This window comes from Protopterus annectens, chromosome 4.part0 (genome assembly GCF_019279795.1).
Source record: "Protopterus annectens isolate FY-2018-M chromosome 4.part0, PAN1.0, whole genome shotgun sequence".
Classification (NCBI taxonomy): Eukaryota; Metazoa; Chordata; order Ceratodontiformes; family Protopteridae; genus Protopterus; species Protopterus annectens.
In genome coordinates this window covers 564,047,020-564,066,676 of record NC_056733.1, presented here as the reverse complement: position 1 = coordinate 564,066,676, position 19,657 = coordinate 564,047,020, and the positions used below count along the sequence as shown (strand labels likewise).

General features: G+C 45.7%; 1 protein-coding gene across 7 annotated transcripts in view; it reads right to left on the bottom strand.

The window, feature by feature from the left end:
- The window catches only part of GIT2 (GIT ArfGAP 2), a 1,410,467-nt gene that overhangs the window by 1,142,218 nt on the left and 248,592 nt on the right, over positions 1–19,657 (bottom strand). For all 7 annotated transcript variants that reach the window (XM_044068490.1, XM_044068492.1, XM_044068493.1 and 4 more), the window contains exon 5: positions 5,939–6,025. In XM_044068490.1, the coding sequence (XP_043924425.1) occupies positions 5,939–6,025 (87 nt within the window). The remainder of the gene's footprint in view (positions 1–5,938; positions 6,026–19,657) is intronic.

The following is a 19,657-nucleotide window of genomic DNA, read 5'->3' as shown; positions in this document are numbered from 1 at the left end:
TGGGAATGCATAGATTTTTAGGAAGTTCCAGTTGAATGAGAGAGCATCTATTTTCCATGCTTGTGGATGATATGTCCTTGAACAGAACTTTTGTAGATGATGATTGAGGTGGGAGGCAAATAGGTCTACTTCTGGCCTGCCCTATGTCGAGGTGAGTCGTATGAATATTTCTGGATGTAACCTCCACTCGTGGGGGTCTAGGAAATTCCTGCTTAGGCTGTCCGCCAGCACATTGTCTTTGCCTGGAACAAACTGGGATTGCAGCTGTATGTTTAGGCTCAGTGATTTTTCCCAAAGATCATTGTCAGTCTGCAAAGGGGGTAAGAATGGGTGCCCCCCTGCTTGTTTATGTACCACATCACAGTGGTGTTGTCTGTCCGTATTAGCAGGTGGCCTTGCTGAAGTTGTTGGCGAAAGGCCTCGATGGCATGCATTACTGCCAGCATTTCTTTTTGGTTGATATGCAGATGTGTTTCCTTTGGAGACCATTGTCCTTGAATACATCTGCCCTCCATGTGCGCCCCCCATCCAAGGTCTGAGGCGTCTGTGGTCAAGGTCTGTGTTATCTGAGGCTTTTTGAACGACATACCTGTGTTTGCCTGGCTTACCGAGGCCCACCATAGAAATTCCTTTTGTAGGCATGGAATGAGCGGTATGGTTGTCTCTAGGTTGTTGCTGTGTTGAGACCATAAGCTTTTTAGGTACCATTGAAGTTTTCTCATGTGTAGTCTTGCTAATGGAACCAGGAGAATGCAGGATGCCATGTAACCCAGGGCCTGTAGGAATCTCCTTGCAGTCATCTGGGTGAGCTTTGCCAAACCTTTGAAGTAATGAGTTAACTTCTTTTGCTTGTCTTCTGTCAGGTAAGCCATTTGAGAGGCTGTGTCTAGATTGGCTCCTAAGAAGGTTATTTGCTGGGATGGCTGTAGTCTTGACTTTTGGAAGTTGACTGTGTATCCCAGAGCCTGTAGCAATTGTATGACATAATTCAAGTTTTTTGTCAAAATCAGTTTGTCGTCCGCTTGTATGAGGCAGTCGTCCAGGTACGGGTAAATATGGATCCCCTGGAGCCTGCAATAAGCAATTACTGAAGCCAGGCATTTCGTGAATACTCTGGGCGCAGTAGATAAGCCAAATGGCAATGCTGAGAATTGATAATGCTCTGGCCCTGCAAGAAATCTGAGGTATCTTCTGCAGCTGTGTCTGATAGCGACATGCAGGTATGCCTCCTTGAGGTCCAGAGTAATCAGCCAAGACCCCTTGCCCAGCATGGGAAGGAGTTGCTGTAGAGTCAGCATTTTGAACTTTGGTACTATGAGGAAAGTGTTTAATGCGGACAAATCCAATATTGGTCTCCATTGAGTTTCTTTTCTTGGAACAAGGAACAGTCTTGAATAGAACCCCTGGCCTTGTTCTTGTTGTGGAACTTTTTCTATTGCTTTGATGTGAGCAAGCTGAGAAATTTGCTTGATAGCCTCTGCTCTCTGGTTTTGTGGTAGGTTTGGCATGCCTTGTTTTCTTGGCAAGGTATGAAAGTGGAACCTGTAACCTTGGTCTATAATGTCCAAAATCCATTTGTCCTTTGTCAGTCTGTGCCAATTGTCTGAAAACAGAGATAATTTTCCGCCCAAAGGAGCTTCTGTTTGCTCCTTGGTCAGCGGAAGTAGAGGAAAGTCACTGAGATTGTCCCTGTGGGGCAGGAGAAACCCCTGTGTCACTTCTTTGGTTTGCTGGTTGCCATTGTCGTCCCCTGTAGGAACCTCTGTATTGTCCTCTTCCTCGGCCACGCGTGCTTTTGCCCCTTTGAAATCTGTCAGGATTAGGAAAGGACCAGTTTTTTGAAGGCCAATTCCTGCTGAATCTGGGTGGCTGAACCTGGAGGAAATCTTTGACTGTCTGAACTGACTTGGCTTTTTCCTCAATGGACTTTAACACATCTTTAGCATTAGCACCAAAAAGCTTGTTCTTTTCCAAGGGTGCATCAAGAAGTTTTGCCTTAACATGATCTGGTAGAGGTTGTTCTTTTAACCATGCATGTCTATGAATGACCGCCCCTGTCATAGCTGCCCTACATGAAGCTTCCAATGCATCATATCCACACTGCAGAAAGTGATTGCTAACTTGCTGAGAATTATGTACAGCCTCCTGCAAAGACTTCCTATCTAAAGGTTCAGGAGAGGCCAATGTTTTCTGTAAATCATCTAACAGGTAATCCTGATATTGAAACATATGAAAGAGACAATTGAGAGCGCTCATAGATAAAGTAGTGGAGGTGTAAACCTTCTTTCCCCATCTCTCCAATGACCTAGCTTCCCTGTTTGAAGGCAAAGGATTTTTGGAGGTGGTAGCTGAAACCCCTTTCGGTCCCTGTGAAATTGTTTCTAAATCAACAGCATGGGCTCTAAAGAAATGAGAATGTGTTTCTGGGACCCTATAGAATCTAAAGGGCTTGGCAGGAGCAGGAGGAAGAGTATCAGGGGTAACACTGGAGTCAGAGTATAGATCATCCAAAACATCAAGCACAGGAGGTATAGCTAAGGGCCTGTATTGGGGCTTTTTAAGGAAGGTTCGAAGGCGCTTTCTGGAATCAGAATATTCCTGGCCTTGCCACTTGAAATGTTCCCTCATGGAATGCAGAACTTCCCCAAAAGAAATATCCTCAGGAGGGGAGGCCGAGGGGATAGAGTCCTCTGCATCTGAGTCCTCATAGGTCTGGAAGGGCTCTTTCTGGCTATCGGAGTGAACAGAGTCCTCAGAATCTTCATCTGAAGGGAGAGGGTCAGAGGGTTCAACCCTGGGCCTCCTATCAGGAGGAGGCTGGGATCCTCTCTCAGGATGGGCCTGTGAACCCCTGATCATGGAAATTAAGTCTGCGGCCATAGTCATGATTTGAGTTTCAGGAGTAGGCTGAGGTAAGGCTTTTGCAGTAAGGTGCTTGGTCTTGCTGGCTGCCTTAGCACGTGTGTAGGCCTTGATAGACATGGACATGGGAGGCCTAGCAGCTCCACGTGCAGGAGTGACCTTATCCACAGCAATGGTCTCGGGCATGTCCTCGGTTCCAGTATCCGGAGGAAAAACAAAAACTGGCGTCGGTGTGGTCTCCGGTATCGGAGGTATCGGTAATGCGTATCTTCAGTTTGGAGCGGTAAAATAACCGCCTCAGAGGGAACCGGGGCACTCGCGGTAGGTTTTGGCGTGGTGTCGGAGGAAGATGCGGGCCGAGGATGTCGGTCCCGGTCTTCTCGTTTCTTAGGAGTCTGCGATGTCGGTAGTTCCGACGGCATTGTATAATCGAATTTTCTGCCGAAAAAGTCTTCAGCGAACTCCGCCCGGCGCCTTAGAGTGCACTTATTGAAGCGAGCACAGGCGGCACAGGCCGAGACGTCGTGGTCTGGGCCAAGGCAAGGAAGGCAGTAAGAGTGGAAATCCTTATGAGGTATTTGTTTACCACAAGACAAACAATTATTAACTTTTTCAGTAATTTCTGACATCGGCTGAGGCAAGAAAAGGTCCCCAACAGGGTACTTAGCTTTTTGATGACTTCGGATTCGAAGAATACAGGAGCTGACCGACCGGCACTTGCGAACTGCTTCTGCTTCGGGCACCGCGCGGTAAGAAAGACTGAAGAAGATGGTGTCGGCTGATGCTTATGTACTCCAGCCGCTCTGACGTCAGAGAGAAATGAGACATCAGCCGACGTCGGACCCAGACTTTGGAATCCGGCCGACCGAGGGCTGCCTGCGGCAGGACAACCCATATGTTATGACTGCAGTTGCATTCTTGAAGGACATCTGGAAGGAACAGACATTATTTTTATGAAGGCACAAATAAGCAAATGGACTGGTATTCCACAGCATGACTTACTAAATGAACTGAAATGGTGGTTCCTAGAAAACCATGCTGGAATATAGGGAGGTATACTGGCAACTGATGTTGGAAGCCAACAAGTGGCCAGGTTTGAATGACATGGTCTCCATAGCCCCAGTCTTGAAATTAAGAGCAGCAAAGTTATGAAATTCTACATGTACTCTGTTGAACAAATTATTGTTTACCTATTTATTATTTTACTTATTTGTTATATGTTTTAAAAGAAAGTTTTATTCAACACAAAAGTAGGGAAACTTTTTATTCAGTACAGATGGTTTTAATTCCTGTTTAAGAAAGAGTTAAAGTTGTTATTGATGTCACATGATTTTGTAACTGTTGATTTTTAATGTGCAAGGGTATAAATGGGGAGGGGTTTGGATTGTACGCATTTTCTGATGAAGTTGGAGACGAAAACGAACTGTTACTGGTTTCAGCATTACTGTGTGCCGTGCTGTGCTTTGCTTGCTGTGAAATTCATTAAACATTTCTTCAAGGTGAATAAGGCTTACTGGTGCTTTCTTTCATTTATTGGTTTTGTTTTGGGCACCTCATCCTCTCAGACTTGTTTTTAGCCATACATAATTATCAGAACTAAGTCAACATGAAAATGGAGAAAGGAGATTCTGCCGCTAGGTACACAGAATAAGGAATCAAGGTACAGAGAACAAATAGAGGGAGAGAGGTAAAAGAATGGGAAGAGGCCAAGAAGACATCTGAACTGCAGGCTAGAGATTTGCCTTCTGTATCAGAGATTGGTATCAAAGTATGGGGAAATAGAAGGGGATGGGGAATCCCAAGTGAAAGATTTGCACTGGTAGAGTTTTTAGATGAATCTAGAATAGAAGCTGCTGTTAAAAAGGGGATAATTAAGAGGGCATATAAAATACTGGACAATAGCTATAGAAATCAATCAGAGGAGGTTATAAATGATTAGGAAGACAGATTGGATAAGCAATTCACAAAGAAACAATGGCAGAACATATATGAGGCTCTCAAATATGCAAAGTCTGGAAGATTTAGGATTTTTGATTCAAATTGTTTGCATAGGTATTTTTATATTCCAAATATATTTTTCCTCAAGTAGATGGCAAAGGTAGATGGCCAATGGAGGTGTGAAGGGGAAGAAAGAGATAAGTGTAATGAGTTGGCAGACTTAAAAATCCCCTACAGAGTACTGAATCAGAAATACTGGGAGAGCAGTTTTTTTTTATTTTTATCTGGGATACAGGATTTGAACTGCCTACACATAGTAAGGCATTGTTAAGCTAAATTCTGGTTGCTGACAAAAAAACTACTAGAAAATGGGTCTAAACCAACCATATTTGAAGTAGTGAATATTGTTATAGAAATAACAGAACTGCAAATAGGATCTTTAGAAAAGGGTAGGTGCAAATTACACATAAAAATTAGAAATTGTGGGAACAATACATGCAGAAAATTGTTCTGTAGGAGGAAAAAGGTTTAAGCGAGGGCAGGAACTGACTAATTTATGTAATGTTGGATTGATTATATTGTACAAAAGAATGTGTAACATTTATACCTGTAAACAAGTTAATCTGGTTTGTTTTCCTTTATATAAAATTAAGATTGCCTATATCACAAGTGATAACTCAATGAAGTTGTTTAAAAAAAAAATACTGTGAAGAGGTACCCTAAAAAAGACAGCAGTGATGACGACACAGACACAGTATGGGGTCAAACTACTCCACAGATTTGCACAATAATACAAATAATCCTTTTTGCCATCAAATGAATGTAAATATAAACAAAGGTACAGCACAAAACTGTTGTGTGTCCTATCACTATTTTGATTCTGCTCATGATGTAGCAAATCAGGTGCATTCTGGTGGTAAATGAACATAATGCAGTTCACAAAAAGCACACAGACACACACACAGACACACACACAGACACACACACAGACACACACACAGACACACACACAGACACACACACAGACACACACACAGACACACACACAGACACACACACAGACACACACACAGACACACACACACACAGACACACACACAGACACACACACAAAAACTAATTAAGAACATTTTCTTACAGGGTGGAAAAAGTTGGCTTGTGCACCTAATGAGAGCAGTCGTAAACATGTCTCTAAGTTTCCCGTCCTCACACTAGAGTGCAATTGCTGCAAGAAAAAGGAAACAAAATAACATCAGATATTTTTCAAAACATTAATGAAATATTTAACAGTATTTTAGAAGCAGATCACAGGAACATCTGTAACAGTCTTTACATTTTTGCAGCTTATTATTAGACTTGTGGAAATTTAGAAGTTATGTACTCACCATAACGTTCCATCTGAGTAGGTGACTTCATCTGGATGCAACCTGTGGGTATCGGATCCGACCTCGGATCAGAGCCGGCATTTCAAAAGCTTAGGCTCCGAGCTCCTAGCTCCTCCCTCTTACCCATAACCCCTTGCCAAGCCCTGACTGACCTCAGATTGAGTTTGCCTAAATAATACTGACTACAGTACATGAACAAAAGCATAAATACTCGCTCTATAAAGGTCAGGGCGATGGAGAGGATGAGTTACATCAAATGAAGTCACCTACTCAGATGGAACGTTATGGTGAGTACATAACTTCTAAATCTGAAGTAGGCAGACTTCATTTGTCTGCAACCTGTGGGACAGAGTCCCCAGCTACCTGAATCTTGGGCGGCCGGCATGGAAGGATGTTCCGGAGCACCGCTGAGCCAAAGGATGCTCTTCCTCTGGAAACAACATCCACTTTATAATGAGAAATAAAAGTATGAGGCGAGGCCCAAGTAGCTGCCGCGCAGATATCATCCAATGACACACGGGACTTAAAGGCGGCTGACGTGGAGACTGCCCTAGTAGAATGAGCCGTAACCCTCTGAGGAGCAGGTCTACCCAAGTGTCATAAGCCTGCAGAATACAATTAGCAATCCACCTAGAGATAGTGTGACTTTAGACACTGCTTTACCCAAAGCAAATTTAGCAAAGGAGACGAACAGCTGATCTGATTGCCTGTGACCAGCTGTTCTGTGAATATAAAATCGTAATTGTCTATGAACATCCAAAGAATGCAATTTGTATTCTCCTTTGTTTGAGTACTTGGGAAAAAACACAGGTAAATTGATTGACTGGTTGATATTAGATTCTGAAGAGACCTTCGGAAGAAAAGATGGATTGGTCCTGAGGCACACCCTATCTGGAAAGAAAGAAAGGTAAGGCTTGACGCATAGAGCCTGAAGTTCAGACACTCTTCTGGCTGAAGTGATAGCTACTAAAAAGGCAGTCTTCCAGGAAAGGTACTTTAGGTCTGTAGAAGCTGCAGGCTCGAAGGGAGGAGCAGTAAGGGCTTGCAGAACTAAGGATAGGTCCCAAGGTGGTACAATCTCCTTGACTGGAGGCCTCAATAAAAAAATCCCTTTGAGAAAGGTTTTGCACATTTTAGCCGTCATGAGGGGAGCTGTCTCATGACCAATGTGATAATGCGAGATGGCTGCCAATTGTACCTTAATCGTGGAAGAACTTGCCCCTTGATGAAAGAGATCTGTTAAAAAATCCAGCACTGCTGACAGGTGCTGAGAAAGGATCCAAAGTTCTCTGAACCGCCCAAATAGAGAATCTCTTCCATTTACTCCGATAAACCTGCCTGGTGGAAGGTTTATGAGCTGCCACTAAAATGGCCTTGACCGGTGACAAGATACCGGGAGTCCTAATCAAGGCTGGAACTGGAGCAGCCAAGCTGTCAATTTCAGGGTGTGTAGATTGGGAACCGAAATTCCCAGAGGGTGGGAGATGAGATCCGGAATCGGATCCAGAATCCAGGGTGGATTGATTTTGTGAGACCATACAAAGGGGAACCAGGGTTGACGAGGCCAGAACGGGGCGATGAGAATCATTCTGCTCCCCAAACTGTTGGCTTTCTGCAGAAGCCTCTGCATCAGAGGTAGTGGAGGGTAGGCATAAAGGAGACCGGGAGGCCAAGCATGCACCAAGCGCATCTCGGGAATTCCCTGGTGGGGAAGCAGAGCGAAGAAATTGACGATTTGGCGTTTGAGGGAGAGGCAAAAGATCGCAACAGGGTTGCCCCAAACGGCAAAAATCTTCTTCGCTACCTGAGGATTGAGAGACCACTCGTGAGGTGAAAGAATGGTGCGACTGAGTTTGTCCGCAAGGATGTTGGATTTTCCCGGAATGTGCGTTGCTACCAGAAAGCGTTTGGTGGAAATTGCCCATTCCCAGACTCTCATGGCCTCTCGACAAAGGGGATAGGACCTGGTTCCTCCCTGTTTGTTGATGTACCAGACTACCGACATGTTGTCTGTCTGAATCGCAATAGTCCCTGAAGGAAGAACGTGGTGAAGTGCTTGCAACGCTAGGAGCACCGCCCTCATTTCCAGGACATTTATATGCAACGACGTCTCTGTGGGGTTCCACGTGCCTTGGACAATCTTGCCCGCAGAATGCCCCCCCCCCACCCGAGGCAGGAAGCGTCCGCGGTCACTGTGGCTCGGGGAAAAGCAGCACAAAAAGGTCTCCCTGTCAGGGGCTCCGGAGACAGAAGCCACCAAAGAAGGGAATCCTTGCACGCTTTGCTGACCGCTATCGGAGAGTTGAGAGAGGAACTGAGAGGGGACCACTGAACCTGAAGGGTCCACTGAAGAACCCGCATGCGTAGGCGCGCATGAATAAGAAGCGGGATAGCTGCCGCCATCGAACCTAGGGCCCTCAGGACCGAAGCTGCAGTCGGAAATGGTTGCAGGACCGCTGCTACATGACACTTCAGGTTGGCAATTCTGTCTGGAGTGAGGAAGGCTCGCATTGATCTGGTGTTTAGCCTTCCTCCTATGAAATCTATAACTTGTGTGGGGTGCAGCAAAGATTTCTCCCAGTTGCCCGTGATGCCCAACCTTGGGGCTAGTCGAAGAAAGTAGTCACTGGCTGAGCACAGAAGATGCCTTGATGATGCCGTCAGGAGCCAGTCGTCTAGGTACGGAAAGACCTGTAATCCATGGAGCCTCAGGTGGGCCGCTACAACAGCTAAGACCTTGGTGAACACCCTGAGGGCTGAGGTGAGACCAAAGGGAAGGGCCCTGAACTGATAATGACTGGCTCCCAGCCGGAAGCGAAGAAACCTCCTGGACCGTTTGTCCATGCGAATGTGGTAGTACGCGTCCTTGAGGTCGATGGAGCACATCCAGTCGTTCTCCCTCAAGAGGGGGAGTATAGATTGAAGGGTGACCATCCGGAACTTTTGCTTGGTTACTGACAGGTTCAGCAGGGAAAGATCTAAGATCGGTCTTAAGTCCCCCGTTTTCTTTGGCACTAAAAAGAACCTGGAGTAAAACCCTGACCCGGTTTGATCTGGGGGGACGCACTGGATAGCTCTTTTTTCTAGCAGCTGTCCGATTTCTACAGCTGCTGCCTCCCTTTGGTCGGGTGGAACATCTGGGAGGCTGCAAGATCTGGGAACCTTGTACAGGGGAATTGTATAACCTCTGGATATCACACGAAGCACCCAACGGTCTGTTGTGATGGACTCCCAAGAAGTCAGGTGCCTCGAAAAACGCCCCCCGACTGCCTCCAGAGACGGACAGCCGGGCAACCCTTCAGGGCTGCTGCGTGGGCCTATCAGAGAAAGGTTCTCTGGACCCAAAGTTGCTAGGAGCCCCCCTGGCTCTAGGACGGCGACCTCCCAGTCCTCCTCTGCCACGGAAGGACTGGTTATCCGGAGCAGGTTGGGACTGCTGCGATTTCCGGAACCACATCTTCTTCTGTCCCTTTTGGTTCTTCGAGAAGGACCTCTGGGGAGCTGAGAAACGGACTCCGACGGCAGACAGCATCTTCCCGTCCTTCTCGCTCTGGACTAATGTTTCGCGAACAGTTTTGCCAAACAAGGCAGAACCATCGAAGGGGGCATTCGCGAAGGTCGCCTTGAAGGGCTCTGCAAAATCACAGTGGCGGAGCCAGGCCTGTCGCCTGATGACTAGGCCTGCTCCGCTGGCTCTAGCGGCTCCCTCAGTAGCGTGAGAAAGCAGCCGCATAGATGTATTCGAAACTGATCTAAGAGTGGCCATTCGGGTGGAGTATACCTGTTTATCCTCACTCAACATGGACTCTGGGGGAGATGCAGCGTATTCTTTAATCAGATCCCGCTGCATCCTGATGACGTGTGCCATGTAGTTCAGCGCTCTCAAAGAGAAGGTTGCTGAACTGAAAACTCGCTTCCCAATGCGATCCATCGAGCGTGACTCCTTGCCCGGAGGATGCATAGAGGGACTCTCCTGGGCCAACTCCCTCTTAGTGGCTGCAGCCATCATCATGGCATCTACTGGGGGGGCCTTTGCTCCAGTGAGTGCGGTCCGCCGGAGGAGAAAGGATACGGTCAGGACGCTTAGGTACAGGCTCAACGGTGTCCGGATCCTTCCACGCTCTGATGGATATAAGGTCCACCAGAGGGTCGGCCGGAGGGGACACCCAAGAGGTAGATGGGCCCGCCTCGAATGCCTCCAAGAACACAGACTCGTCTGAGGAGGCCTTGGGGGCAGACCACCCCCCCTGATCCTCAACATTTCCATAATGTCTCCAAATGAGACGTCTTCAGGGGGTGACCTTGGGGAGCCCTCCCCTTCATCCAAGTCTGTGTCTTCGGTAACTGACTCGGGGGAGTCCATGTGCCTCCTTTTGCACTTACGCCCGAGTACTTCGGGGGGGCTGTCCGAGGAGTACTCTTCCGCAGCTGGATGTTCCTGTCCGAGGAGTACTCTTCCGCAGCTGGATGTTCCAAGGGAACTACTTGGGACATCGAAGCGGGCTGTCCCTGGGACCGGCTGGTGGGGGCCTGGCCCAACTGCAAGGGAGTGCGGGATGGAGCCGTGGCAGGGACCGGGGTCGGTGGTCCTCAACAGTGCCCTTTCCACTACGCCGAAGGCCGAGGGAGCCAGCTTCTCTAAACCCCGAGCCAACCCCACCGGATCAGGCGACGGATCGGAGCTGGAGCCGAGACAGTCGGATCCGAGAGACCGGTGTGCTCCGACCTAGACAGAGCCGAAGATACACCAGCTCCCTCGGACCCGAGGCTCGGTCCCCGGCTCCGAGAGGTCGGGTCCGGTACCAAGCACTCAAGGGATGGGACGGATCCGAGGTGCGCCGACCTATCGGATCCGACCCACCCCCGGATCCAACTCTGCCTGGCACCGACAGCTCCGAACCCATGGTATGGGTCGGAGAAGGAGCCAAAGGGGCGAAAAAGGTGAAGCCCCTCCCGGATGGGGGGGGGGGCTAGGAGCACTCCCATTTGCATTTGGGCCTGGATGAATTTCCTCATCATCCGGTCCATATCTGCTTCACTCATGGAGAATGTGGATCTGGTGGAGGCCACCGAAGCGGACCTAGAGAGCCGCCTTGGGGACCTCGCTGAAGGGCTAGCCTCCTCCTCCTCGGGCCCAGGAGAGAACAGAGGGGAGTGGAGCAGAGGAGGAGGAAAGCTAGAAGGCACAGGGGAGGCCCGCTTAGATGGAGGAGCCGAACTGGAAGTTTCGGCTCTCCGTTTGTGGTGCCTCTCCCTGTGCCTCTCCTTCTCTCTCTCCCTAGAAGACTCTCTCTCCTCCGGCATCTTAGAGGGAGGTTGAGTCCCAGCCGGAGGAGGAGAGCCCACAGCAACTGCTTGCTGAGTAGAAGGGGCAGAAGCCGAAGCGGTATCTGGAGGGAGAAGTCCCGCCAGCACCAGCTTCGACCTCCGCTCCCTCCCCGAGAAAAGTTTAAAATAAAGAGAGAGGAAAGCCTAACACAATCACTTCTAACTAATAAAATTAAAAAGGTTAAGGTTTTTGAAAATTTTTCTGTCAAAAACAGCTTATCTGTACTAGGAGCTCTGGAATCCGTCGCAACTTGAAAGCAGCAAACGAAATCTGAGGTCAGTCAGGGCTTGGCAAGGGGTTATGGGTAAGAGGGAGGAGCTAGGAGCTCGGAGCCTAAGCTTTTGAAATGCCGGCTCGGATCCGAGGTCGGATCCGATACCCACAGGTTGCAGACAAATGAAGTCTGCCTACTTCAGATCACCTGTTCACAGACAGAAATGTCTATATTACCAACAGGCAGTTGTAAAGAAATAACAAATATATCAGGAAAATACCTTCCTTTACCTTGATTTGGAGTGCTACTACTATTGCTAAGGGATTGGAAAAGGCATACATATATTTCTACACACAAATATATACATACACACTACAGTCTGAAATCTTATCCTGAACGTTCAAGCTTTCAGCAGACAAGCAGATCATGTTGTTGTTGTCTTTCGGCTTTTCCCGGTTAGGGGTCGTCCGGTCTGCTAATGATTGGCAGTACATTTTCATGAACGCCGAGGTGCCAGCTCGACGTTCAACCTTCAACGAAGGCATGCCCATTTACGCATGTCTTTCGAACGCCCACCCAACCAGAACATGAGAAAAAAAAAAATGTCAACTATATACAACATTAAAAAAATTCAGACACAAAACACAACCAATCGTGAATGGAAAAGCAGCAAGCATCCTTTTGCTATCACAAAATTCAAACTAATATAAAATAAACACAATCATTTGTACACTGCTAGGTTATTTTCCAAAGTGTAAAGACCTCAGACTATTCAATTGAAAAATTTCTGTATTGCAGAATACACAATGTTATCCTGAAAGCTGATTCAGCAAATAATCTTTATACATATTACAGAACAGCTCTTGTACCTTTCCAGGTCTGGGGGGCACCTTCCAAACAGCCTTTGCTCTTTGCATGCAACTCCCCGGAAACTCATCTTCAGCATAGGCTAAGTTAGAGGTCAGGAATGTGACCTCTTCCAAAGATAATGACCCTAATACATCCCAAGTGGCAACTGTTCCCTATTAGCTGTAATGAAGAACCCCTCTCTGGTTTGCTTTGAATTTCTCAGGAATTTTGTAGTTCTCTTCCATGGCACACCTTTTAGTAGATGATACAACTTCATCTGTTGTACACACAACAGATGCCGTTTTTTTACAGGTTCAGCTATCACTAGCAACGATATTCTACAGACATGCATCACACATTTTACACACACACACACATATATATATATATATATATATATATATATATATATATATATATATATATATATATCAAATATATACACACACACACACACACACACACACACACACACACACATATACAACTGTACACAATACACACAAATACAATACCACATTTATACACACAGACGTATATTACAACATTCTATCAGTTGAGGTACTAGATGCACTTTCTTAATGGACCTAGTTAGATATTACTTCTACCCAATTAAAAATGTACAATTTTGTATTTTTTTTAATTTGACTTTTTTGTCATTTTTTTTCAGCAAGCTCCTGTACTTTTAGGCACAACTGCATGCTCAGCTGATGCATGCCACAATGCAATTTGTAAGCTACCTGGAGTCCATCAGTTCATCTTTCACCCACTAGTAAGCACCTTAAAGAAGCCAAAAACAAAAGTTATGTATGCATCTGAGTTGCCTGTTTTCGACATTCCTCAACCACTAAGTTATGAAGCCAACTTCAGCCACTTCTCAGACTTTGAATCCATAGCTCAAGCTCCTCCCCTTACCCATACTCCCCACTCAAATCCCAGATATCATTTGCTCCCTTGATATCAATACATAGAAAAACAGACCTATAGATAGTTAGAAAACTCTAAAAACATGAAAACAAATGTATCCTGATCTCAGTCAGGAAAAACACCAAGAGTGTCATACCAGGAAACCATACCAGTATCTCATACCAATGGAAGGGGGAATGGCTGGAGGTTAGACTGAGGATGAAAGACAACACAGGTGCATCATTATGGTGAGTATATAACTTTTGTACCTGATGTTGTCTTTTTTATCCATTCCTCAATCACTGGGACAGAGTCCCCAGCTTGTATAAACACAGGGTGTTCTTATGGAAGGATATTTTGGAGTACAGCAGAACCAAATGCTGCCCTGTCCCTACAATGGACATCCAACTTGCAATGAGCTATGAAGATATTAGCACTAGACCAAGCAGCAGCAGGACAAATGTTATCTACAGAAGTTCTGGATAAGAAGGTGGAGGAAGTAGAGACTGATCTTGTGGAATAAACTTGTGGTTGTCTTGGCAAAGTCGAAGCCTAAAGTGATCTTAGGCAATGACTATCCCAATTTAGCCTTTGAAAAGGAAATAAACTGATCATAGAATAAAAGCTTTCAGGAAATCTGGAGATAGAACCTCAGTTGTCTGTGTACATCCAACAAATAGAGCATATATTCTGCTTTATTGGAGAATTTTGGTAAAAATACTGGTAAATTAATGGACTGGTTAAGGGAAAATTCTGATGCTACTATCGGAAGAGAAAGAGAGAGAGAGAGAGAGAGAAACTGGTGTGAAAACAAAACCCTGTTTTTTATGAAAAATTGAAAAATAACATATGGTGGCTAGCACAACAATGCCTGGAGTTCAGATACTCACTTAGCATATGGTTTTATAGGAAAATAATTTCAAATCTGCTTTTGCAATGGATTCAAAGTGGAAATGGAGTCATGGCCTGAGGAAGAACTGTCAAATCTCATGGAGACGTGGGATCCAGGATAGGTGGTCTGAGTATGAACCCACCTATGAGGAAAGCTTTGTATAGCCTAAGGGAGGCCAAAGACGAATGGTGTTTGCTATATGACAATTGGAGATCGCAGCCAGCTGTACCTTGACTGGGGAGCAACTAGCTCCATTATCTAAAAAGGAAGCCAAAAGATCTAGTACAGCTGGGATGGGTGCTAAAAAGGGATTCAGGTGTGTCTAAATGGCCCATGCAGAGAACCTTTTCCATTTGCTCTTGTACATCTTCCAAGAGGAAGCCTTTGGAAATATGTAAGGATGTGTAAAACCTGAGAAGAAAGCCTGGACTGCTTAGTCATCATAGGAAGTGGAAAATCCATGCAGTTAACTTGAATGCTTGGAATACCCAAGCGAGGTAGTCCAGAGAGGCGAGACAGCAGACCTGGACAGGGATCCAGAACCCAAGAAGGGTATATTAGTTGAGGCCAAAGGAATGGAAACCACACTTGGAAAGGCCAGAATGGGACAACGAGGATCACTTTGCTCTTTCGTTGACATGCTTTCTGTAGAAACTTGAATACAAGGGGAGGGGGAGGATAAGCATAAGGAGACAAGGGTCCAACTGTGAAATCAGAGAGTCTCTTGGGGACTCCCTCTCTGCAGGATATCAGAGCAAATTACCTGCCGCATTTGAAATTGTGTGCAGAGGCAAAGAGATCAGAGCATAGCTGGCCCCAGTGATGAAACATCTGTTCTGCCACTGAAAGACTGATGGACACTCATGAGGCAGTAAAACAGATCTGCTTAGTCTGTCCACTAAAACGCTGAACTTTCACGAAATGTTCATTGCCAAAAGAAACTAGTCAGAGGAGATCGCCCACTGCCACACCCTCATTGCCTCTTGACACAAGGTGTAAGAGTGAGCTCACCTCTGTTTGTTGATGTACCAGACAATGTAGTCCGTCTACATGGCAACTGTCTCTAGAAGGTGAATGTTCTGAAAGTCCTGCAATACTAGAAAAACTGCCCTCATCTCTAGGACAATGATTTGAAGGTTGACCTCTAAGAAGGACCAGATACCTTGGACTGTTTTTCCCCCAAGTAACAGTTCCCCACCCCAGCTAGGAAGCATCTGTGGTAACTGTGGCCTTGGGCAAAAGCAGGTGAAAGGGGTCACCCTGAGAGACATCTGGTGCATGAATACGACAGGAGACATGTTGCTTACAGACCTTTGAGAGTCAAATGGGAAAGGTCGTGGGATGTCAATTCATAGACCACTGTATTGCCAGTAACCACTGCAGCACCCTGATATAAAATCTTGTCAGAAGCAGAAGAGTCATGGAGGTTGCCACTGAACCAAGAAGTTACAGAACCAACCTGGCCAGTGGCAACTGGAGAGACAACAGATATGCCACCTGATGTTATAATGTATATAGTCTGGACTAAGGCAGTCTTACCACTTAAGAAACCATATTGAGATGAGCACCAACGAACTCCAGGACTTGAGAGGGGGATAAATGAGATTTGTTGTAGATGACTGTGAAGCCCAGGTGCAGTGAAGAGCCAGTAAAGGTAAGAACACACCCAGAACCCCAGCAATCTCAGGTGAGCTCCAACCACTGCCATAGTCTTGGTGAACACCCTGGGGGCTGTAGTGAGACCAAAGTTCTGAAATGAAAGTGACGGTCTCCCAGATCGAAGTGAATGCATCTCTCCTGAGAAGTAAAGTTATAAACTCGAAATACCAAAATAAAGTGATAGGAGAAATAAAATAAGAGTCAAAGTTGCAAGCAAAAACCCCAGTCACTCATAGGCAATAAAAGTCTCCTGAGTTTGAACACAAATCCAGTGTAGAGTCAAATCCAGTAAAAACTCACAGCTGCAGGCAATAAGTCTCCAGATTTTAAACGCAAATCCAGTAGAAAATTATTGTGGTTTTTGTGTGTGTATACACTTTTAATCCTTAATGAATATTCTGCTTAAAGTTGTGATTTTTTTAACCATAGCATTTAAACAGCTTGCTGTATTGTATGCACCTTTAAAGTCTGATGAAGCGGTCAGGTGTACCGCGAAAGTGCTCACTTTTTATTAAATCTTTGACATGACTTTGCCTTTGGATCATTATTTTCTACTGGATTTTGAATCTACTCTGGATTTGTGGTTAAAATATGGAGACTTATTGCCTGCAGCTGTGAGTTTTTATTGGATTTGACTCTACACTGGATTTGTGTTTAAAATCAGGAGACTTTTATTGCCTACAGCTGTAAGTGACTGGGGTTTTTCCTTGCAACTCTCTCTCCTGGAAAGTCTGTATTTTGATGGGATAATACGCATCCTGGAGATCAAGCACATCCAATCATTCCTTCTGCAAAAGTGTAAGAATTGACTGAACTGTGCCCACTTGATACTTTGGATGCTTGACAAATTGGTTCAAGTGGCTTCAGTCCAATATTGGCCTATAGTCTCCAGTTTTCTTTGGCACCAAAAAAATCTTTACTCAAGTTATGAACACTTGCTGGTTTGGTGGGACTTCTTGGATGACTCTTTGATGGGGCACTAATTTGGGAAATTTTCTTGAATGTGTGGGAGAAGGGAAGGAAAAGGGAATGTAACAGCTTCTGTTAATTATTTTCTGCACAAAGACATCTTTGGTGATGGATGACCAGGCTTCCAGGTGCAGAGATAAGCAACCCCCAATTGCCTCCACAGTGCAGCAGTCAGGCAACTGTTCAAGAGTGCTAAAATGGCTTCATGAAAAAAAGGACCTCTAATGTCTTTGTTTTTGCAGGCCTCTTCTGCTGTTTGGGCCAATGCCTGCCATGAGAATTCTCCCCTATGCTACAGGGGGATCTATCTCCATACGAGTCCTGGAAAACCTCTTGTGATTTTCGGCACCACATCTTTCTATCCCCTTTCTGGTTCCATGAGAAGGTCCTTTGAGGAGTAGAAAAATGTATTCTTATGGTAGACAGAGTTTTCCCATTATGAATGCTCCTGGAGACGGTCTCTTTAAACCTTGGGTCCAGATGAGGTAGATCCATCTGCAAAGCTGCATTCAGGCACACCTTCTAATGGAAATGTCTGAAACATTCACTCTAGAAACACCCTCCGCAGTGTGGGAGATCAGACACATGAAGGCATTCGACATGGACTGAAGGATGGCCATTTGCAAAGTGTCTGTCTTATTTTCTGTTGACATGGACCCGGAGAGGGATTTGGAAAGTTCCTTAGTTAAATACCTCTGGAACCTTGTAAAGTGAGCCAAATAATTCAGCGACTGCAAGGCAAAGGTAGCTGAAGCAAAAATTCATTAGCTGCATCTGTTAAAGGCCCTAGACTCCCTATTAAAGGAGGACAGAATGACCTTCCTTTGCAAGTTCCTTTTAGGTGGCAGCAGCAATCATCATGGCTTAAACTGGGGGGGGGCCATGCTCCAGTGTACCTGGTCCTTGGATGAAACTAGGCACTTATTCGGCTTTCTAGATTGGGTTCTATCATATCTGGACCCTTCCAAGCCTGTCATGAAATGAGATCCACCATTTCACACACCAGAGCACCACCCAGGACGTAGCTGAGCCAGTTCCAAAAGCCTCAAACATGGATTCCTCCTGGGAAGGGGCTTCAGAAGACCAACCACCTTTCTACCTCAGACGCTATCTCTCCAAATGAGATGTCCTCAAGGGGTGACCTGGGGGACCCCTCCCCTTCAGTAAAGTCAATGTCTTGTCAACTATTCCTATGAGGAATCCATGTGCCTTTTTCTTGCACTTGTGCTTCTGTGTTTATGGGGAACTTCCATGGGGGAATGATCCAGGGAAGACCCAGACACCTGTGGGCAGTCCTGCATAATGACTGTCTCAAGACTTGAATGAACAACTAGCCTGATGGAACAGAAACAGCAGAATCAGGACCCAAGGTAGACTGTTGTGGAGGGGGAGGACATGAAGGGGCAACAATATCCTAATGTCAGGCCAAGGAGAGCTTTCTCTACTGCCTAAAAGGTAGATGCTAACAGAGAGTCAATACTACCCCAGTAGGAGCCGAAGCTGCCTGACTAAGGAAGCTCATGGAGTCCTCGTGACCCTGCCTCGAATGAGAAGTCAGAGAGCTGTCTAAAGCCAAAGCGCTAAAGGGAAGGGATAGTTCTCATAGCTTAGAATTAGATCCCTTACCCCACCAAACCAGTTACTCCAAGATCCCTCTGGCTCCGACAAGGTTGGCACAGACTGGAACACAGAAGATGCCAAAATGGACAAAGGCCAAACTTTTGCATCCGATATGGACAATCCCGGGAGTTTCTGATCTGAAACCTCTGCAGCCAAGGGACAGATCAGAGTAGGAATAACTAAAGGTGTTTGAGATAGTCTGAAGCTCACGAGTCCAATGGGAGATGCAGACAGGAGTAGTCCTAACCGAATCTCGGTCCTGAGAAATTTTCTCATCAATCTGTTGACATCTGTTTCAGACAGGCTCCTGGTAGACCAGAAAGATGAGGAGGGGGATGGAGGTCTAGAAATGGTTTTCCTGTAGGAATACAGAGCGTAGCCTTAAAATAGTCTCTGGAGAAAATTTTGGATGTTTACAGGGATGAGACTTTGCAGAAGAGAGTATCAGATCCAAAGAAGTGAACAAATCTGAGGCCTTTGGAATTTTGGCAGGCAAAGCCGAAGGTGGGCACAAGTGAGTAGAGGGGTCAGGAGAAGGCTTCCTCAGCTCTCTGGGTTTTTCATAGATTAGTAATGACCTAAATGCCCTTGTGGGCCATTATAAGCCTAGACAATTATCCAATGTGAGAAGCAAACCCTGCATCTTGTGTTTGTAAAGTAAACACCTTAACCATTATGCCAACCTCCTGTCTTTTTCTTTAGGCCTTTCTCTTTTTTTCCCATGAGATTTTTCTTCCAGCTTCTTTGCTGAAGGGGAAGCTCCAGATACTGAAGATGAAAGTAAGCCTTTATGAACCAGCTCATTTCTATGGGATCTTATGTCTGCATGAAGAATACTTTTTACATTCAATGGCTTTGTCCGATATGGTGCACTAAAGCAAGAAAACAACATAATACAGTAGATCAAGAAAGAAAAAGGCAACTATACTAGTGATGGTATTCAGAAAATCCCACAAATCAAGATAAGGAAATACAAATAATAGTAGCTAACTAGAAGACAAAGGAAAAATAGGGGGAAGGCACAAGGCTTAGAA